This window comes from Bufo bufo, chromosome 5 (assembly GCF_905171765.1).
Source record: "Bufo bufo chromosome 5, aBufBuf1.1, whole genome shotgun sequence".
Classification (NCBI taxonomy): domain Eukaryota; kingdom Metazoa; phylum Chordata; class Amphibia; order Anura; family Bufonidae; genus Bufo; species Bufo bufo.
In genome coordinates this window covers 42,820,999-42,844,365 of record NC_053393.1, presented here as the reverse complement: position 1 = coordinate 42,844,365, position 23,367 = coordinate 42,820,999, and the positions used below count along the sequence as shown (strand labels likewise).

Sequence of the window (23,367 nt, the reverse complement as noted above, 5' to 3'; positions counted from 1 at the left end):
TATTCTCGTTTTTCGCGCAACGCAGGCCCCATAGAAGTGAATGGGGCTCCGTGAAAATCGTATTGCATCTGCAAGCAAGTGCGGATGCAATGCGATTTTCAGGGATGGCTGCTAAGGGGATGATGTGAATAAAAAGGGATGAGCCCCGGGACCCCATTAAAGTCCATTTACTTTATTATTTTCCATTATAACATGGTTATAATGGAAAATAATAGCATTCTTTAATACAGAATGCTAAGTATAATGGCCATTGAGGGTTAAAAAATAAAAAAATGACCTCATCCACTTGATCGCGCAGCCGTTATCGTCTTCTTCTTGCAGGACCTGCGCTGACGTCATCGCAGGTCCTGCTGAATGAACATAGAAGAACCTTCTATCTTCATTCAGCAGGACCTGCGCTGACGTCACCGCGCTCACCGCCAGCGCAGGTCCTGCAAGTAGAAGAAATAAGACGATATGGCTACGCGATCAAGTGGATGAGCTGAGTAATTTTTTAATTATTTTGTAACCCTCACTGGTCATTTTACTTAGCATTCTGTATTAAAGAATGTTATTATTTTCCCTTATAACCATGTTATAATGGAAAATAATAAAATCTACAGAACACCGATCCCAAACCCGAACTTCAGTAAAGAAGTCCGGGTTCGGGTCTGGGTACCAACATTCAGTTTTTGATCATGCGTGTGCAAAACGCATTAAAACGCTTTGCACTCGCGCGGAAAAAACTGAACAACACAATTGCAGACAAAACTGACTGAAATGCGCACTCGCGCAGGTTTCCCGCAACGCATCCGGAGCTCTTCCGTGACACCGTGTGAAAGGAGCCTAAAGGGTCTGTAACAGTGTCTGTTACAGTTAACAGCCTCCAGCGTCTTCACCACCCTCACATGTTGAGCACGCTGCTAGTCTCCAGGATCCTCACCACCCTCACATGTTGAGCACGCTGCGAGCCTCCAGGGTCCTTACCACCCTCACATGTTGAGCACGCTGCTAGTCTCCAGGATCTTCACCACCCTCACATGTTGAGCACGCTGCGAGCCTCCAGGGTCCTCACCACCCTCACATGTTGAGCACGCTGCAAGCCTTCAGGGTTCTCACCACCTTCACATGTTGCGAAGCCTGCCAACCTCCAGGATCCTCATCACCCTCACGCATCGAGCAGCCTGCCAAACTCCTCACCACCCGAACTTTTAGCATGCTGCAAGTCTCCAGGATCCTCCCCACCCTCACAAGTTGAGCACGCTGCGAGCCTCCAGGGTCCTCCCCACCCTCACAAGTTGAGCACGCTGCGAGCCTCCAGGGTCCTCCCCACCATCACATGTTGAGCACGCTGCGAGCCTCCAGGATCCTCCCCACCCTCACATGTTGAGCACGCTGCGAGCCTCCAGGATCCTCCCCACCCTCACATGTTGAGCACGCTGCGAGCCTCCAGGATCCTCCCCACCCTCACATGTTGAGCACCCTGCGAGCCTCTAGGGTCCTCCCCACCATCACATGTTGAGCACGCTGTGGAATGGGTCCACATTCTGGTTCCTTTGCACGTCTGGAAGCAAGTCAGGACCATAAGAAAGGGATTGAGCAGGATCAATTAATAGTGGCTCACACTTTATAATATTAGCTTTTATATTTGCATATGATGAAGGTAAACCATTTAAAAAAAGCAGAACTTCTAACATAAATATTACATTGGGATTGATTAATCCAACACCACCTTTTCCCAGGCTACAGATATTGATGACTGATCCTCGAGATGGGTCATCAATATCGGTTCTGTGAGGGTCCGGCGCCCCACTGACTAACACGGAGGACGGAGCTGGGAGCACAGCTCTATTCTCTGCGTAGTGGCTGTGCTGGGTTACTGAAGCTTAAATTCCATTCAATTGATTGGTGGGTGTTGGATTCCTGCAGATCTGATATTGATGACCTATTCAAAGGATGATAGGTGATCAATATCTATAGCTTGGAAACCCCCTTTAAGATGGCGCAAAGGGTAAATGATGCACTGAAGCCGCTACTGGCAGCCACCATACTGACTGCTCCCCATTATACGGTGCTGATCCTCTGCACAGAACGGTCACTTGCTTAGTAGTAGGTAGTGCACAATGGCTATTACTCTACACGTCTGGGAAAAACACTTTGGTTGTGTTGTTGTACAGGGTTTTCGCCAGCTCCTCGGGTTCCTCTTCTCGAACCGCTGCCATTATCTCCAGCACTTGTCTGAAATATAAAACAGACAGTGGAAGGGTTCAGCTGTAATGAGACCAAGACCACCCAAATTCTACTGAATGCAACTTAAAGGGGCTGTCCGGTTTAATTCAACCCTCTGGATCAAGCTGTAATGTAGAATGGTTATGTACTTACCTGCCAGATCTAGCACCGCCGCTCTGGTGATGTCACGTTAATGACACGTGACTGCTGCAGCCAATCACTGGCCTCAGTGGTGCACTTGAAGAGGCCAATGATTGGCTACAGTGGTCACGTTATCGACGTATTGTAACCACTACAGCCAGGTATATAGAGCCTGGCTGGTAAAACTGGAGCACCAACACAGTATCTGGTAGGTAAGTACATATCCATTCTTTATTGCAGCATGTTCTGAAAGGCTGTGCAGTTTAATCGTGAAAACAGACAACCCCTTTAAGGGCTTATTCACACATCCATATCGGTTTTGCATTCAGAAAGGTCTGATTTCTGAGTTCAAAATGGACCAAAGTACTTCACCTAGCAGTCCATTGGTTGTGGACCAATGGTCTGCAGAGTCATCCGGTAATGCAAGCAGCCGATAAGTATGGGGTATTTCCATCTAAGCCATTCATGTCTAAGATCAAATACCCAGTCAAGTGGGCTCTGCCACGCAGTTTCCATCGCTTCTTTTCACTTCCATGGAAATTATGGAAACCACGTAGAACAAGTAGCTTACCTGTTTCCATAACCCTGACAGACGCCACATACGACAGGTATTCTGATCCCTGCCATGGCTGAGATGAGATTACCATGGCTAGGATGTAACTATAACATGAATGGTGAAACCCTGGGACCTGAAGAACAAAGGATCAGAGGTCTCTTGCTCAGGGGCAGGTGATGATACTCACACTATGTGGCAGGGCTCGTTCCTGTCTTTCAGACAATGTCCTGACTCCCACTTCTTTTTCGTTGGGAATGTGGTTTTTACGTACTTTGAGCCGGCGTGAGTATTTTTCACCCCGCACCAGGGGGCATCTACCATAAAAACAGAACAGCAGCATCAGACATCTGCGAGAATAATCCAAGACCAGTCCCATTCCCATAGGAAACACTGGTGGCTGTTACTAGTGTATTGAGATCATGGCAGATGGTCTGGTTGCTGAGACCCCCACTAGCCGGTAAAAAGAAAGGTCTGCAGTCATTTGCGGATTGGCCATAGAGGGAAATTTCTTGGTGGGCCAATGCCCAGGGGGACCACTTAATCCCTCCCCTTGGCCGTCAGCAAGGTGCATAAAAGATCTGATGCTTTCAGCATTAATAAATGTAGAAGCATCAGGCACAGCTTCATACTGTGGGGCGGGCAGCAGTATACTGTGCTCCACTCTGGTATCTGGTTCTGCTGAGGCAGTATACTGTGCTCCACTGTGGTATTTGGTTCTGCTGGGGCGACATTTTGTGCTGCACTACAGTATTGCTGGCCTATGCCTACTTCTGTTGTCCTACCTTCTGTCAATTTGGACTTGCCTACAACAAGGGGCCACTTTAAGTTCCCAGTCCACCCCTGTCTGCACTACTCACAAAAAGTTGGGGATACTTGGCTTGTGTTTGAAATTTCAGGATGAACCTAAAATGCCCTCTAACCTTTACAGGTGAACTTAATGTGACCTTCTCTAAACTTTTGAATGCACATGTCCAACTGTTCAATGTTCCAGTACTTTTTGCACAACTTGCTGTTCTCTAACAAGGAGCTTAACGGAAAAATTCACAACAGGTGTTTGGTCCATAAATCGCCCAATAAATTTCCTGGTTTAAATTAGAATTGGAATTTAAAAACAGTCCTCCTCATCATGCTGTTCACATTTTGATATCATGAGACCAAGACGGCACTTAACAATTGATCAACAGTACCTCATCATTGCGAGGCTTCAAGCAGGATGTTCTCAGACGAAAGTGGCCACTGAGCTTAGAGCGTCACAGAGTGTCATCAGCAGGTTGTATCAGAGATACAGAGAGACTGGAAGAGCCACAGAAAGGCAGAGAAGTGGACGTCCTTTGGCTACACTGATGATCGCTTCATTGTGAACAATGCCCTGTAGAATCGGATGATGAATGCCACACAACTCCAGGCACATTTAAGGGAGGTGAGAGGCACTCAAATGTCACGTCAGACCATTTGAAATTGTTTACATCAGCGTGGTCTGTGTGCTAGTTGACCTGCAAGGGGACCTGACCACAGGCGTCATTATTTTCCATGGGTCACGGAGAATCTACGCTGGACTATGGACCAGTAGGCCTCAGTGCTGTTCACTGATGAAAGTCGATTCACGCTGAGCAGAAATGATGGCCACCAACGATGTCTGAGATGTCAAGGTGAGCGCTATGCATCAGCCACTGTTGCCACCAGACGAGCCTGTGGTGGTGGTGGTGTTACAGGGTGGGCAGGTGTGTCTAGTCAATACAGAACTGCCCTTCACTGTGTGAATGGTCCAGTGACAAGCCCATACTATTTGAAGAACATCATTAATCCAGTCATTGTGCCTCTGCATGAACAACACAGGCCTAATTTCATTTTCATAGAGGACAGTGCACCAGCTCATCGAGGTCGCATCATTAGGGACTGGGGGACCTCAAATGGAAGTGGCCTGCGCTTTCTCCAGACCTAAATCCCATTGAAAACCTATGGGACAGTCCGAGTCTGCTCATAACTCTGTACCCCAGAACCTCAATAACCTGAGGGCTGCCCTTCAAGAAGAGTGGGATGCCATGCCTCAGCAGACAATAAGTCGACTTGTGAACATCATGAGACATCGTTGTCAAGCTGTAATTGATGCTTAGGTTCTTGAGACACTAACATTTTTTGTGGAGGTATACCCAGCACTGGGGTTGGCTTTTGTTTCAATAAATTGTTTGAGATGAGGAAATCACCATTGCTGCTTCTACTTAAATGCCCGACTTTCATGATATGATATAATATCACTGTAGAGTGAACTTTTTACTTTTTCCATAAATTTCACTTGAAAGCCAAATATCTCTACCCTTTTGTGAGTAGCGTACATCAAGACATCATTGTCTATGGCCTGTGTCCCCCACAAGAGATAAAGAAGGGGTGACTATAATCAGCAAAAAAAATAAAAAATGAAAGTACTTTCCTACTAAAATTACAGGAGTGAACATGGACCATAGATTAGGCCATATAACCATACCCTTATCCCTTTTGCCAATTAGACATAGTCATGGTATTTGTACCGCTGTATGCGCGGTCTCTGTGCCTTTTTTACATCTCAATGGTCCACTGTGGACTCTGTACGAACTATGCTGTATCACTTTGTTTTTCTTCTTTATTTCTGTATTATTGAAAAATTTGCACGTAATGTGCTAATAAAAATCTACAGTTTAATTTTTTTTTTATAATAATTGAGATTGCCATATCTGTGATGACACAATCTATAAAATGATAACATTATGTAACTCACCTGTTTATCCCACCTCTCAAAAAATGTAAAAAAATAAAAAGTATAAAAAAAAGTTGTATGTGCCAAAAAGGGCAACTAATCCTTAAAGAAAAAAAAAAGAGACGGCACAAAGTGTTATAAACCATTTCTGCCTTTTTCTATGAATTGTACACAGTACTCAACAAGCTCCTTGTATGAAGGGGAGGGAGTGGCACTCCCAGTTCCTCTACTGGTCCCAGTAATTCTATGACAGATCAGGAAATTATCGGGATGCTGGACGGGTGTCAGAGCTGCTAGATCTAATAAGCCATACTTAGGTTTTTGAGAGTTCACCTGGTCTGGAAAGAAGCTGAAGTGCGGCCCCCATCATTTTCCAGCACCACCAACGTAACTGGTCGCCAGCCTGTGGAAAACTGCAACTCCCAGCATGTCCTGACAGTCTATAGCCTAATACAGACCACATCCTGATCATGCCACCATTTGTGGAGGAGCATCCATCTTATAGAATAGGGCCTGATATATAGAGGAGAGCATTGCTCACAACTGGTGCAGAAACAGGATGGGTTCTTTCCAGTACTAATTCCAGTATTATTAAAGCATTGGGCCTCTTTAAAGATTTGTACCTATGACACTGGCTGACCTGTTACATGTGCGCTCGGCAGCTGAAGGAATCTATGTTGGTCCCATGTTCATATGTGCCCGCATTGCTGAGAAAGATGATATTTTATTATATGCAAATGAGCCTCTAGGAGCAATGGGGGCGTTACCATTACACCTAGAGGCTCGGCTCTCTCTACAACTGCCGCGCCCTCTGTACTTTCAATGACAGGACCAGGTGTGATCACGTTTTCACTGCCGGGTCCTGTCAATTATAGTGCAGAGCCCCTAGGTGTAATGACAACGCCCCCGTTGCTCCTAGAGGCTCATTTGCATATAATAAAACATCATTTATCTCAGCAATGCGGGCACATATAAACATGGGACCAACACAGATGCCTTCAGCTGCCGAGCGCACATGTAACAGGTCAGCCGGTGTCATAGGTACAAAACTGCTGACAGATGCCCTTTAAAGTCACCCAGTATACTGAACCAGTAGATAATGGTGGACTCCTCCAGGACTGGACGCTGTCATGGTACCTACCCGTCTCTATCATCAGCCTCTCGCTGGGTATGGACTTCAGCACTTCCAGGTTGGACTCGGTTTTTAAGGAACTAGTAGAGAAAGAGAAGAGATGGGAATGATGGCTCTCTGTGGGCACATTACTAATGGCTGAGCCGTGTCAGCGACACAAGTTATTCATGGAGAAGACATACTGAGGGCGATTTCACACAATGCAGATTTGTGGAGCTCATTTCGCACTGCAAATCCGCAGAAAATGACACTACAAGTCAGGGGTTTTTAGAAAGCCCAATTCACAAGTAGAAGAAAAATTCTGCGCAAAAAATTGATTGCACTGCAGATTTCTGCAATCTCCAGCACGCTCATTTGGATAAACGCATATGGCAGATTTTTCAGCCGGCCATTGGATTTCTGCACTGTTGTACATGCTGCAGAGCCGAGCTTGGATTTGGCCTCATTTTGTGAGGTTCATCCATGTTGCGTTTTTTTCCCTATGATGCCATTTTTTAAGCAGATGCCAAAATCTGCCACGTGACTATGCCCTTATGCTGTGGAAATGCTGCAGGTTTTCATCACGCACTTCAATGTATAGGGTGAGATCTGATGGGAATCCGCATGGAACACACTGGAGTTTCAGATGCCTGATGCCACCCATGGGCGACGGAGGCAGCCGCCAGTGAGGGAGCGCTCTTCTCATCAATACAGCGGACATTTAAGTAGGAGTGCTGTGTTTCTCCTAATATATTTAAAAAAAAAACTTTAGGGTCCGGCCACAGGGAGTTTTTTGGAGGATGTTTTGAGGCAGATGCAGGATTTTTTTTGCCAAAGTCAGAAGTGGATTGGAAAGGAATTATATATATATATACAGTCTTGTGAAAAAATTAGGACACCCTTTGAAAGCATGTGGTTTTTTGTAACATTTTTAATAAATGGCTATTTCATCTCCGTTTCAACAATACAGAGAGATTAAAGTAATCCGACTAAACAAAGAAAACTGAAGAAAAGTCTTTTCAAGATCTTCTGTAAATGTCATTCTACAAAAATGCCTATTCTAACTGAGGAAAAAGATAGGACACCCTTGCCCCTAATAGCGAGTGTTACCTCCTTTGGCTGAAATAACTGCAGTGAGACGGTTCTTGTAGCCATCTACCAGTCTTCGACATCGGTCTGAGGAAATTTTACCCCACTCCTCAATGCAGAACTTTTTCAGCTGTGAGATGTTTGAGGGGTTTCTTGCACGTACAGCCCTTTTCAAGTCACCCCACAGCATCTCAATGGGATTCAAATCTGGACTTTGACTTGGCCATTCCAGGACTCTCCATTTCTTCTTTTTCAGCCAATCTTTGGTTGATTTACTAGTATGTTTTGGGTCATTGTCATGTTGCATGGTCCAGTTCCGCTTCAGCTTTAATTTTCTAACTGATGGTCTCACATGTTCTTCAAGCACCTTCTGATACACAGTAGAATTCATCGTGGATTCTATGATGGTGAGCTGACCAGGTCCTGCTGCAGCAAAGCAGCCCCAAACCATGACACTTCCACCTCCATGCTTCACAGTTGGTATGAGGTTCTTTTCTTGGAATGCTGTGTTTGGTTTACGCCAAACATGTCCTCTGCTGTTGTGTCCAAATAATTCAATTTTGGACTCATCTGTCCAAAGAACATTATTCCAGAAGTCCTGGTCTTTGTCAACTTTATCGCTGGCAAATGTCAGTCTGGCCTCGATGTTTCTCTTGGAAAGCAAAGGTTTCCTCCTTGCACACCTCCCATGCAAGTTAAACTTGTACAGTCTCTTTCTGATTGTAGAGGCATGTACTTCTACATCAACAGTAGCCAGAGCCTGCTGTAGTTCTCGAGATGACACTTGAGGGTTTTTGGATACCTCTTTTAGCATCTTGCGGTCTGCTCTTGGGGTGAACTTGCTGGGGCGACCAGTCCTGGGCATGTTGGCAGTTGTTTTGAAAGCCCTCCACTTGTAGACTATCTTCCGGACAGTGGAATGGCTGATTTCAAAATCTTTTGAGATCTTTTTAAATCCCTTCCCAGACTCATAGGCTGCTACAATCTTTTTTCTGAAGTCCTCTGACAGCTCTTTTGCTCTCACCATGGTGCTCACTCTCACTTCAACAGTCAGGAGCACACCAAACTAAATGTCTGAGGTTTAAATAGGGCAAGCCTCATTCAACATGCAGAGTAACGATCTACTAATTATGTGCACCTGGTGTGATATACCTGTGTGAGATCTGAGCCAATTTAAGAGGGAATACATGTGAGGGTGTCCTATCTTTTTCCTCAGTTAGAATAGGCATTTTTGTAGAATGACATTTACAGAAGATCTTGAAAAGACTTTTCTTCAGTTTTCTTTGTTTAGTTGGATTACTTTAATCTCTCTGTATTGTTGAAACGGAGATGAAATAACCATTTATTAAAAATGTTACAAAAAACCACATGCTTTCAAAGGGTGTCCTAATTTTTTCACATGACTGTATATATATATATATATATATATACACAGTACAGACCAAAAGTTTGGACACACCTTCTCATTCAAAGAGTTTTCTTTGTTTTCATGACTATGAAGGCATCAAAACTATGAATTAACACATGTGGAATTATATACATAACAAACAAGTGTGAAACAACTGAAAATATGTCATATTCTAGGTTCTTCAAAGTAGCCACCTTTTGCTTTGATTACTGCTTTGCACACTCTTGGCATTCTCTTGATGAGCTTCAAGAGGTAGTCCCCTGAAATGGTCTTCCAACAGTCTTGAAGGAGTTCCCAGAGATGCTTAGCACTTGTTGGCCCTTTTGCCTTCACTCTGCGGTCCAGCTCACCCCAAACCATCTCGATTGGGCTCAGGTCCGGTGACTGTGGAGGCCAGGTCATCTGGCGCAGCACCCCATCACTCTCCTTTATGGTCAAATAGCCCTTACTTTCAAAGTTTTTCCAATTTTTCGGCTGACTGACTGACCTTCATTTCTTAAAGTAATGATGGCCACTAGTTTTTCTTTACTTAGCTGCTTTTTTCTTGCCATAATACAAATTCTAACAGTCTATTCAGTAGGACTATCAGCTGTGTATCCACCTGACTTCTCCTCAACGCAACTGATGGTCCCAACCCCATTTATAAGGCAAGAAATCCCACTTATTAAACCTGACAGGGCACACCTGTGAAGTGAAAACCATTTCAGGGGACTACCTCTTGAAGCTCATCAAGAGAATGCCAAGAGTGTGCAAAGCAGTAATCAAAGCAAAAGGTGGCTACTTTGAAGAACCTAGAATATGACATATTTTCAGTTGTTTCACACTTGTTTGTTATGTATATAATTCCACATGTGTTAATTCATAGTTTTGATGCCTTCAGTGTGAATCTACAATTTTCATAGTCATGAAAATAAAGAAAACTCTTTGAATGAGAAGGTGTGTCCAAACTTTGTCTGTACTGTATATATATATATATATATATATATATGTGTGTGTATGTTCCGCGATCACTCAAAAACGCAACCATCGATTTCAATGAAACTTGGTATACACATTGCTTGCTACCTGGAAAGAACTCTTTGGGGGTCACAGCTCTCTAGCACATACCATTCCTGAGATATTCCCAAAAAATGACCTGCATTAGCCAATACAAGCCTGCAAGTCTTTCTCTTCATATCCCAACTGCCATACACACAGTCACATGTCCCCTATCAGCCAATAGAAGCTCGCAGGCCCTTAGTCTCCACATACACACAGTTTTACTCCAGGTTTCCATAACAACCCAGCTATTTTCCTTCACTGCTGTAGGTCAGCTTTCGGCTAGGGCTACACGACACATAGGGCACAACTACACTGTGACATTGATGTCGCACGACAATTTTTATAATAGTCTATGGTGTTGAACTGCGACCTGTGGCAACTGCGAGGTGACAGTCACAGAAAAATCCACTGTCATGTCACAGTGCAACACCACAGCCTATCATTATAAAAATTGTTGAGAAAAAATGTTGCGCGACACATGATAGTTGAGGTCACTGTTAAAGGGGCAAGCCACTGTGGAGGTCACTATTAAAAGGGGCAAGCCACTGTGGAGGTCACTATTAAAAGGGGCAAGCCACTGTGGAGGTCACTATTAAAAGGGACGGACACTGTGGAGGTCACTATTAAAAGGGACGGACACTGTGGAGGTCACTATTAAAAGGGACGGACACTGTGGAGGTCACTATTAAAAGGGACGGACACTGTGGAGGTCACTATTAAAAGGGACGGACACTGTGGAGGTCACTATTAAAAGGGACGGACACTGTGGAGGTCACTATTAAAAGGGACGGACACTGTGGAGGTCACTATTAAAAGGGACGGACACTGTGGAGGTCACTATTAAAAGGGACGGACACTGTGGAGGTCACTATTAAAAGGGACGGACACTGTGGAGGTCACTATTAAAAGGGACGGACACTGTGGAGGTCACTATTAAAAGGGACGGACACTGTGGAGGTCACTATTAAAAGGGACGGACACTGTGGAGGTCACTATTAAAAGGGACGGACACTGTGGAGGTCACTATTAAAAGGGACGGACACTGTGGAGGTCACTATTAAAAGGGACGGACACTGTGGAGGTCACTATTAAAAGGGACGGACACTGTGGAGGTCACTATTAAAAGGGACGGACACTGTGGAGGTCACTATTAAAAGGGACGGACACTGTGGAGGTCACTATTAAAAGGGACGGACACTGTGGAGGTCACTATTAAAAGGGACGGACACTGTGGAGGTCACTATTAAAAGGGACGGACACTGTGGAGGTCACTATTAAAAGGGACGGACACTGTGGAGGTCACTATTAAAAGGGACGGACACTGTGGAGGTCACTATTAAAAGGGACGGACACTGTGGAGGTCACTATTAAAAGGGACGGACACTGTGGAGGTCACTATTAAAAGGGACGGACACTGTGGAGGTCACTATTAAAAGGGACGGACACTGTGGAGGTCACTATTAAAAGGGACGGACACTGTGGAGGTCACTATTAAAAGGGACGGACACTGTGGAGGTCACTATTAAAGGGACGGAGACTGTGGAGGTCACTATTAAAGGGACGGACACTGTGGAGGTCACTATTAAAGGGACGGACACTGTGGAGGTCACTATTAAAGGGACGGACACTGTGGAGGTCACTGTTAAGGCAGCAGGGTACTGTGGAGGTCACTTAAGGGGGCGGGCCCCTAAGGAGGTCACTGTCAAGGGAGTAGGGTGCTGTGAAACTCAGTGTTAAAGGGGCGGGCTGTTATGGAGGTCCCATTTTAAAGTGGCGGGGCACTGTGGGGGGGAGTCAGTGTTAAGGGGCGGGGTGCTGTAGAGGTCACTGTTATGGGGGATACTGTCTATATCTTTTAACGACACACACAAACATTAAATGAAATAGATTAAATATACCCGAGCGAAGCCGGGTCCTTCTGCTAGTCAGAAATACAAAAGAAGGATTTGTACTTCGCTTCTGGCTTTGGCTGAAAATCCTGCAGACAGATCTGCCTTAAAACCTCATCCAAAAAACTGTGTGGCCGCATACTTATGGTCTTGGCACAGGGATATCCTAGACCTGTACTTATAATAAACTGCCCTTAAAGGGGTTGCCCAGCATTAGAGAACCATGGCTGATTTAGTCCACAAACAGCACCACACCTGCCTATGGGTTGTGTCTGGTATAGCATCTCAGCTCTGTTCTAGTCAATAGGACTGAGCTGCAATACCAAACATGACCTGTAGACAGGAGTGGTGTTCCTTTTGGGTGTAAAAGCAACCATATTTTCTAATCCTGGACAACCCCCTCACATCATATTATCATGCCTTACAGACGTTTTCTAGGACTCTAGATCTCTATGTAAGCCTCTGCTCATTCTGGCTTAGGAGTCCAGTGGGCGGTCCTATCATTGATTGGCAGCTGTCTCTGTACGTCCACTTATACAATAGCTCCGCCTACCGGACGCGACAGAATGAGAGAGAGATGAATAAAAGTAATACGGAATACGTTCCTATAAGATCATATACTAATCTTATCAGCTCCTCCTGCTCTATAACCGGCTGCCTGCAGACCAGACTGCATCCCTTTAATTATAACCTTCCTCCTTACCAGCCATTGATGCCAATATACAGATCTAGGCCAACGATTGCTTCTGCGTCTTCTTTTGTGCCATCGAATGAATGAACCTAAATGAATTGATACATATGACAAGTTCAGCCCGACCCATGGAATAGATTACGTAATTAAAAGGCTTTTTCCGAGATTTTAATACTGATGACTAGAGTTGAGCGAACCTGTTTTTTTGGCAGGTTCCTGTTCGGGGTTTAAGTGAATTACCTGATGGATTCCGTTTTGCATGCCGTCATAATTAGAGTTGAGCGAATGTATGGTCTCCGATGAGCCGAAGTAAGTTATTCACGAAGTCGCGCGTGACTTTGTTGAATAACTTCGGTAATTGATTTTTAAAGTGGAAAACCACTTTAAAACTTAAAAACCAAACTCTACTTCGGATCTGACTGCTACCTCTGAACCAAAGCGGAGTTCGGTTTCAAGTTTTAAAGTGGTTTTCCACTTTAAAAATCAACTATCGAAGTTATTTAACACGCGCGACTTTGTGAATAACTAACTTCGGCTCATCGGAGCCCATACATTCTAATACTGTACAGAGAGACGGATCTCCGTACAGTATTATTCCGAAGTTTTGAACGAATCGACTTCAGATTAACAACTCTAGTCACAATACAAGTGTATGGCCAGCAGAGCGGAACCCTCGGAGCTGGCCATACACTTGTATTACGCGGCATGCCGGCATTGAATTACGTGATGGATTCCGTGAGAACAGAATCCGTTACGTAATTCACTTAAACCCCGAACTGGAACCTGCAAAAAGGCAGGTTCGTTCAACTCTACTGATGACCTATTCTCAGGATAGGTCATCAGTATCTAATTAGTGGGGGGGGTCCAACACCCGGGACCCCCGCCAATAAGCTGTGAGGCAGCAGCGCTCCTGTGAGCGCCGCGGCCTTCTCTGTGCTCACCAAGCACAGCTCTGTACATTACATAGCGGCTGTGCTTGGTATCGCGCTCAGCCCCATTCACTTCTATGGGGCTGAGCTGCGCCTAGGCCATGTGACCGATGAACGTGACATCACATGGCCTAGGAAAACCGCGGGGCTCAGAGGAGCGCCGGTGACTTCTCAAACAGCTGATCGGTGGGGGTCCCGGGTTGCCGGACCCCCACCGATCAGATACTGAGGATAGGTCATCAGTATTAAAATCTTGGAAAACCCCTTTAACCTATCCACTGTGTATACAGTCCCTTTACTGCATGGGTGCACGATATTAGTGGGTGCGGTCACATCTGATAATATTCTAGCACCTTACATTCATGGAAAATAGGCTTTGATAAATAATTTCATTTAATAATTGTGTAATTCCCATCATGCCTCAGGATGCAGAACAGATTTCATATTCTTCTGCTGGAACGAGCTTTCACTTGTGCTCATTGTTGCCCTCTGCTGGCTGAAACATGCATGGCAGTGGGGAAAGGGAAGCGACAACTGCTCTGAACACTCGGGGTCACCACAGTGGTTGTCATTCAGCTGTCGCCATGGAAAGCTACGCTGACCATCTTTATGACATTGGTACTCCACTTCTGATGGATTGGGAGTCATGCCAGTCGCCTTATGCATATAACCTACAGCACAGCAGCACCATCAAGTGACATGCAGCCTCTAGATGGCCACGCTGCAGCAGATAAAGATTAACTACTGTAAAATGTAATATACTTAGTGCTTCAATTCCTTTGCTTCTTGTCAGTGAATGGAAACAGATTTGTGTAACCGATGTGTCATTAACTGACAAATAAGACAAAGATATTTCTGTTCAGCGACAGCAAGCTGAGTTTTTGAAAGTGTTGAAGATCTGAGATGGTTGCTAGAAAGTTGGAGAACTTGTTGTACTGATGGTAGAATTTGATAGTAAGGCCTCAGCTGCGGTCACATCACATACTCACCACTCCTCCGGCACAGCGCTCTCGATTTCTCTGCATTATATCTGAAAAAGATCAAGGAGAATTTAAAGGGGTATTCTTCCCATCTTAGACAATGGGGGCATATCGCTAGGATATGCCCCCATTGTCTGATAGGTGCGGGTCCCACCGCCGGGACCCGCACCTACAAGGAGAACGGAGCCGTGGGGAGTTGTGGCTGGAGGACCCTGGGTTTCCCGGGGTCCGTCCACCAGCAGGCGCAGCTCCCCGCCTCTCCCATTGAAGTGAATGGGAGAGCACCGCGCATGTGCGGCCACCGCTCCCATTCATTTTTATGGGGCCGACGGAAATAGCCGAGCCAGCGCTCGGCTATTTTCAGCGGCTCCATAGAAATGAATGGAGGGCAGCTGCGCATGCGCAGTGTGCCCTCCTCAACTTTCTCCTTGTAGGTGTAGGTCCCAGAGGTGGGACCCGCACCTATCAGACAATGGGGGCATATCCTAGCGATAAGCCCCCATTGTCTAAGATGGGATAACCCCCTTTAAGAACTTCAACACTGAAATGAGTTGGTGCATACAGGCAGAATCACTGGACATGTACAGAACCAGGGCCCATATGGTCATGAGAACTGGGCACCAGAAGTATCACCAGGGGAGACCACGCCAGATCTTTACTCAGCACACCAGTGTGATCGACACTGTGCTGGTGCTATGTGCTGCTGACCAAATCTGCTGCTCTTCTCACATTCACCACTAAGGGGAGCTCACTGCAATTTTTATGACTGAGTTCAACGCAGCTGTACAGGTCTGCATTCAGTGAGCTCCCTCTAGTGGTGGCTGCTGGAAGCCAGAATTATTTCAACTCTGAAGAGAAGCATTTGGAGTTTGCCATCACAAAATGGAGCTCCGACCCCTATGAAGATTACTATTAATAGCAGTAGTAGTAATAAATTAATCTGAATAGGATTTTGGACCGAAGAATTTAATGAAGCGATGAAAGACAGACATTTTAAGTCGTAAGAAGAAAACCTCAGAATGGACAAAAAGATTCTGAGGATAATATATCCCCTACTATGTCTAATAGTTTTGTCATGGAGACCTTGTGATTGACAGCGATCCAGACAGACACACAGCCAGGAAGAGATGGTAACTTCAGGTACACTAAAGGGCCCTCTTTTCATTTTCTTCTAGTAGGTCTTCGATATTGATGGCTTATCCTCAGGATCGGTCATAAATAGATAAATGGGGCTCTGGCACTCCCACCAATCCGGGCAGCCTTCTGGTTCTGTCCACTGTATAGCTGCCCGAAACGGGTGATCGGTGGGGGTGCTTGGAGACCGACCCTCACCGATCTGATAATCTATCTTCAGGATAGGTCATCAGTAAGTACCGGACAACCCCCGTAAGACTCTCAGACGTACCTAGAAACTCCTTGTGTGCATTCCTACAGTGCAGGAACATGGGGAGCTTAGACTTCTCAGCCAGGGCAAACTGCTTCTCAAAATACCTTTATAGAAAGATAGTAAAGATAAAAATTATTAGAATAACACAATGTGTAGTAAGGCACTCAACACAAGCCAGAGGTGGTCCAGCAGAATTATTTGGAGGTCTAGGTAATGTAATCCCATTTCACCAGCCTCATCATAACCCTGGAGATGGAAGCTGTGGCCAAATAACTGGCTTTCCCCCTTGCCTATGGGCAGCGCATAAGGGCCACACGCCACTGGTGGGCTGCCAGCTGAGTATCACCGTTTTGGTAATTGGTGGTCTGACCACAAACAGTGCTGCCATCCAATATGAAGCTACCGCCATGAGGTTTTGTCTGCAGTGACTTTTTTGCTGCCCCCCGGCCTATGAGCGCCAGTCACCTATGGGTTTCTACTGTGGATGTTAAGCATGGAGGGACAGTGCAAGCTGTGGCGGATTCAGGACCGGGGGGTGGAGGGATTAGAGAGGATTTGATAAGCTAAATTTATTGCTAAATTTGCTCATTTTCAGTTTTGAGGCCAAATTTTAATCATGCAAAATACTGAACCGAATTACAGAGAAATGTTTCTTACTTCAGTTGTGTTTCCTTTGGGCAAAACTCCAGTCTATCAAAGTCTGTAAGGAAAAAAAACGGATTTATTTCAGCATATGAATAATAAAGGTGCAGCAGAGCCGATTGTGTTGTCTTACTGCTGCAAATCGTTTTTTTCTGTAGACAAAGTTAATACAAGGCTCTTACTAATGTGTTGTGATTGTCCATATATCCTGGACTCATGTTTCCATCACGTTACACACTGCCACCATGTAATCCAGCAGCGGTGGCCGTGCTTCCATAATATAGGAAAAAGTGCCAGCCTGGGCCAGCAGGAATGCTTGTAGGATGGCACCTTTTCCTATATTGTGGAAACCTGGCATACCCTAGTGATATGCCGTCACTTCATAAAATGGGGATACCCCTTTAAAGGGGTTGCCCAGGATTTTGACATTGATGACCTATCCGCAGGATCAATGCGAGTCAGACACCGCGCACCAGAACCACAGAGCTCTGTCCACTGCGTGGTGGATGCAGCCGGTTACCGCGCCGCAGTTACCAGTTCCGTCCACTACACAATGGATGGGGCTGCGTAATTTTGTAGCCAGGGCTGCAGGGTAATGGCCGATCGGCGGGGTGAGGGGTGTCATCTTATGTTTATGGCCTATCCAAAACCATGGAATACCCCTTTAAAGGGGTACTCCTATTTTATGAAACGATGGCACATCACTTTATGACTGGTGAGGGTCCGACCTCTGGGGCCAGGGAATGATAGGCCCATGGCACTGATTCAGCCCTGCAGCCCATTAATACCACTGGTGGTGCAGGGAGCAGTGGGACAGAAGGCTGAAGGGGCCGCAGGGCTGAATCACTGCTGTGGCCCCTTCATTCTCAGAGGTCAGACCCCCACCACTCATAAAGTAATGTCATAGCCTAGTAATGTGAAGACTCTTTTAAAGGGGAGGTCATAGAGAGAAGCCAGGAGTAGGGATCTGGGCAGTAGGGCCCTTACTGACCACTAGGGTCACTCTAGGTAGAGAAGCTGAATTAGCAGCTGAGATCGGCATCACACTCACCCAGGCCACACTCCCCGACAGCCACGACCCTCCCTTTATTGTCCTCTATCAGCTTCTGTAGATCTGATAAGTACTGGTCTGGATCTCCAGCCTCAAACTCCCCACACCTGGTAGGATGGCAGCCGACGGTGCCGAAGAAGCGACCTGTCAAAGGTATTTACAAAAACACATATATTTGTATCAGAGCTCCACCTGTCTCCATCCTCCATTGTAGTCTACTCATTTTCTTGATGAATACCATTGCTCCGGGCCATCTCTATCGCTTCTTTGCTCTCGTGTAGGTTTCCTCCTGTGATCATAAACTGAGGAAGAAAAAAAAAAATTGAAGTTTGGCTAGTTTTGGGTGACAACTGAGGGACGTGCTAACTGGACAACAAAAAGGACTTCTTAAAGAGACACAACCCCCCCCCCCCCCCCCCCCCACAAAAAAAAAAGAGGGCATCTGTCAGCAGTTCTGTACCTATGACACTGGCTGACCTGTTCCATGTGCGCTTGGCAGCTGAAGGCATCTGTGTTGATCCCATGTTCATATGTGAAATATGATGTTTTAATATATGTAAATGAGACTCTAGGAGCAATGGGGGCGTTACCGTTACACCTAGAGGCTCTGCTCTCTCTGCAACTGCCGCTCCCTTTCCACTTTGATTGACAGGGCCAGGTGTGATCACTTTTTCACTGCCTTGCTCAGTCAAAGTGCAGTTGTAGACAGAGCAGAGCCTCTAGGTGTAATGGTAACACCCCTGTTGCTCCTAGAGGTTCATTTGCATATACTAAAACTTCATTTTTTTCTTAGCAATGCGGGCACATATGAACATGGGACCAACACAGACGTCTTCAGCTGCCAAGCGCACATGTAACAGGTCAGCCAGTGTCATAGGTACAAAACTGCTGACAGATGCCCTTTAAAGGGATTGTCTACTTGGGCTGTATTCCCATTCTGTAATAAACCCACACTACATAATCGATCACTTGACTTATTAGCGACTCTGCTAGGAATAATTTCATGGACATCTACTGCGGCCATTGTGAGGCGGTACGGTGTGTATGGGGCGCTCCTCTTACCTTCTCCACGCCGATCTTCACGGCACGTTCGATAATATCTGCAAAGTCATCTGTGAACATAAAACATTACTGTTGTGCAAGGCAGTGTTGTATATTGCAGGAGGGGCCACATGTGGCCCACTGTCTTGTTTCCTGCAGCTCCTGACTCTCCAACCCCATGACAAACAAGCGTCCAGTGTTGTGTTATATGGCAACTGAGTATTAAAGGGGCTCTCCGGTTTCATAATAAAATTTTTATCTGCCCAAAGTACTCCAAACACAGCATCGTGTTGGCTCATATACCTGCTTTTCATGTCAGCGCTTTCCTTCCCCTGTTCTCGGCATCACTGCATCCTGGCAGAATGTTTACTTGCAGAACTTCCTGTTTTCATCAGCTTCCTGCTAGGATTTCTAACCAATCCCAGCATTCTAGGTTCTGTAAATTTTCTCAGGGCTTGAAAACATGGAGAGGGGAGCCATAGGAGGTGTGACAACTGCAGAGCAAACCCTGCGAAACATTACAGAGCAAAACATGATGGGATTGGTTAGAAAACCTAGCAGGAAGCTGATGAAAACAGGAAGTTCTGCTTGTAAACTTCCTGTCAGGATGCAGTGATGCTGACCCGGCAGGGGGTGCTACTAAAGTGGACATCCACGATGAAGACCACCTGCTGCAGGATAAAACCTGCTGTACAACCTGTAAGGCCTCTTTCACACTACCGTATGGCTATTTCAGTGTTTTGCGGTCCATTTTTCACAGATTCGTTGTTGCGTTTTTTTGTTTCCGTTGTGTTTCCATTTCGGTTCCATTTTTCCGTATGACATATACAGTATAAAGTAATTACATAGAACAAATTGGGCTGGGCATAACATTTTCAATAGATGGTTCCGCCAAAAACGGAACGGATATGGAAGACATACGGATGCATTTCCGTATGCACTCCGTTTTTTTTGCGGACCCATTGACTTTAATGGAGCCACAGAACGTGATTTGCGGCCAAATATAGGACATGTTCTATCTTTTAACGGGACGGAAATACGGAAACGGAATGCATACGGAGTACATTCCATTTTTTTGCGGACCTATTGAAATTAATGGTTCCGTATATGGACCGTATACGGAACGCAAAAAACGGCCCGCAAAACGGAAACAAAAAACGGTAGTGTGAAAGAGGCTTAAAGTGTAGGGGGAGCAAAAAAATAGCAGCAAGACCTTCAGGAGAAAATCAGGTCGTGTCTGCCTCCTACGGACACTAGACTAAAACTGATTAGCCCAGTGACTGTGGAGAGGGTATAGACCACCTGGGTGGAACCAACCTTTTTTTTTTTTATATATCTATTGTCGCCTCCTAGTGGTAGCTGGCAGCATACCCATGGTGCTGTGTGCTCCAATGACATTAATTAGAAGCAGGAAGTTCTGCTGGTAAACTTCCTGCCAGGATGCAGTGATGCTGCGATAAGGGGAAGGAAAGCGAGGAGCAGATAAAACATGATGAAGCCAGGGAACTCCTTAAAAGGGGTTTCCCGCTAACAACACTACTTAAAACAGCAGATTTGTGATCACAGAAGGGGGCCACAGCGCCCAATCAGATTATTTCTTCTATTATCAGACCTGCATTGGTGAAATAAAAGCTAAAATCTGTATGGTCCATTTCCTGTTGGTGCTAATTTTCATACATGAGGCCAATTGTGGGGGTGAACCACAGCTGGTGCAGGTTGGTGGTATCCATGCAAAATCCTATTACATAATAAACCCACAATATGCAATTCATCACCTGATTATCTAGCATGACTATTGGCTAGCCTTTCCATGGGCGTATGTCAGAATGTGATGGGGGGTTGTTTGTGATCTCTCTTCAGTGGGAGCTGTATAATTCTGTAGGCAGTGAGCTCCACCTAGTGGTGGTGACGTGTTGCTTATGTGCAGCAACGCAGTATTATTTATAAGTACTGTATGGTATGTATTTACATGCATATGTATTTTTATTTCTGTATGGTTTGGTTATATACAATCACACTCACCTTGATGTTTCTTTGTGCCTCTGTATATCCCTCTAAACATAGGATCAGTCAGATTTATCCCAATATCTGCAAACAAAGCAGTAAAAATGCCTTAAAGGGGTTGTCCCATAAAAAATATTCCACAGTTTTCAAAACCAGCACCTGGGTCTGAACACTTTTGTAATTGCATGTACTTAAAAATGTAGTATAGCCAGTGAGTTATTTAATAAAATGCATCTGTATAGCTCCACCTGCTGTTTGTTCTTTTCCTTATTTCTTTGTCCACCTTAGGCTACTTTCACACTTGCGTTCGGGGCTCCGCTTGTGAGCTCCGTTTGAAGGCTCTCACAAGCGGCCCCGAACGGATCCGTCCAGCCCCAATGCATTCTGAGTGGATGCGGATCCGCTCAGAATGCATCAGTCTGGCACCGCTTGGCCTCCGTTCCGCTCAGCAGGCGGACACCCGAACGCAGCTTGCAGCATTTTCGTGTCCGCCTGGCCGTGCAGAGCCAAATGGATCCGTCCAGACTTACAATGTAAGTCAATGGGGACGGATCAGTTTGAAGTTGACACAATATGGTGCAATTTCAAATGGATCCGTCCCCCATTGACTTTCAATGTAAAGTCTGGACGGATCCGTCTGACTAACTTTTACACTTAGATTTTTTTCTGAAATATAATGCAGACGGATCCGTTCTGAACGGATACCATCGTTTGCATTATAGGAGCGGATCCATCTGTACAGACACCAGATGGATCCGCTCCGAACGCAAGTGTGAAAGTAGCCTAAGACCACTTTCACACTTGGGGCAGAGGATTCCGGCAATCCAGACACAAACGGATGCATTTGTGAGACAGATCCGGATGAGGATCCGTCTCACAAACACATTGCAATACCGGATCCGTCTTTCCGGTTGTCATCCAGAAAAACGGATCCAGTATTTATTCTTTTCTCATTTTTAAAGGTCTGCGCATGCGCAGACCGCAAAACCAGATCCGTTTTGCTGGAACACTTGGAGTCGGATCCGGCATTAATGCATTTCAATGGAAGTGTTCAGGATTTTTGGCCGGAGAGAAAACTGCAGCATGCTGCGGTATTTTCTCCGGCCAAAAAACGTAAGAGGAACTGAACTGATGCATCCTGAACGGATTGCTCTCCATTCAGAATGCATTAGGATAAAACTGATCATTTTTTTTCCGGTATAGAGCCCCGAGGACGGAACTCAATACCGGAAAACTTTAACGCAAGTGTGAAAGTACCCTAAGTACTAAGTTCTGTTTGTGAGATCCGTTCAGGGCTCTCACAAGCGGTCCAAAACGGATCAGTTTGCGTTCTGAATGGAAAAGGATCTGCTCAGAATGCATCAGTTTGCATCGGTTCAGTCTCCATTCTGCTTTGGAGACGGACACCAAAACGCTGCTTGCGTCTGATGAAACTGAGCCAAACGGATCCGTCCTGGCACACAATGTAAGTCAATAGGGACGGATCCATTTTCACTGACACAATCTGGCACAATAGAAAACGGATCCGTCCTCCATTGACTTTCAGTGGTGTTCAAGACGGATCCGTCTTGGCTATGTTACAGATAGTACAAACGGATCCGTTCTGAACAGATGCAGAAGGCTCCATCCAATGAGTCATTTCCAGTGCTGCCAGCACAGCCACTTCTTACTGGACGGCGCCTTCCCCTTCATACACTGTACAGTTTCTGGAGCCATCACCGATCTGATATTGGTCACCTGAGGATAGGTCAGCAATATCTGTAGCCCGGACAACCCCTTTAAGGCCCAAACCAGACCACACCCTCAAGGGGTTCAGAAGTAGCACCCCTCTATTCCCTGTATCCAGACTCACATGGAGAAGGTGGTAGTGGCATCTGGATCACTAGTACACATCCGTCCTCTATTTCGTATCCGCTAGGTCATGTGACACAGAAAGGCGCACACTTTGATCTGCCCCTTAGGTATACACTGACTAGGACTGGTCTTGAAGTCTTCATGTTGTCCTTATGGCCCCATTTTTTTTTATTCAGTACCAATATACAGGACCTAGTTATACCTTTAGTACCTACATTAGTGCTCTGCAAACTGAGACTCTCCTGCCTTGGTCTAACTACAACTCCCAGGATGCACTGACCGCAGCAGACTGTCAGGAGATCCTGGGGGTTGTAGTTTCACCCCTATAGGACAGCCACAGTTTGCAGAGTATGAGGGGTATAATACATGGAGATGCAATGATCCTCTTACCAATGAATCTGAAGACTGACATATTGAATCCAGCGTGGCTGAGCCTCTCTCTCTCTCTCCTTTTCCCAGCATGCATTAGGAGCTACCAACCATCTTGGTACACCCTTCAAAAGATTCTTGCTACACCCAAATCCCCATAGTAACACTCATCCCTGGTACACCCAACATAGACGAAATAAGGAGCACGTCCATCAAGCAAAACACCACAATGTAACAGTTTCCCC

At 45.7% G+C, this 23,367-nt stretch overlaps 1 protein-coding gene across 2 annotated transcripts; it reads right to left on the bottom strand.

The window, feature by feature from the left end:
- Window positions 1-1,533: 1,533 nt before the first annotated feature.
- TATDN1 (TatD DNase domain containing 1) lies at window positions 1,534-23,360 on the bottom strand. Of its 2 annotated transcripts, none has more exons than XM_040431677.1 (12): window positions 23,144-23,360; window positions 20,918-20,983; window positions 18,917-18,966; window positions 18,093-18,156; window positions 17,855-17,998; window positions 16,819-16,861; window positions 16,180-16,265; window positions 14,784-14,824; window positions 12,878-12,954; window positions 6,778-6,848; window positions 3,093-3,219; window positions 1,534-2,217 (listed from the first exon to the last, which is right to left on the bottom strand). In XM_040431677.1, the coding sequence occupies exons 1-12, from the start codon at window positions 23,217-23,219 to the stop codon at window positions 2,115-2,117; spliced, it is 948 nt and encodes a 315-aa protein (XP_040287611.1). In that variant the 5' UTR covers window positions 23,220-23,360; the 3' UTR covers window positions 1,534-2,114. The 2 variants fall into 2 exon arrangements, with proteins under 2 accessions (XP_040287611.1, XP_040287612.1); XM_040431678.1 differs by lacking the exon at window positions 23,144-23,360 and adding an exon at window positions 22,752-22,915 and having other exon boundaries at window positions 1,567-2,217.
- Window positions 23,361-23,367: the final 7 nt, after the last annotated feature.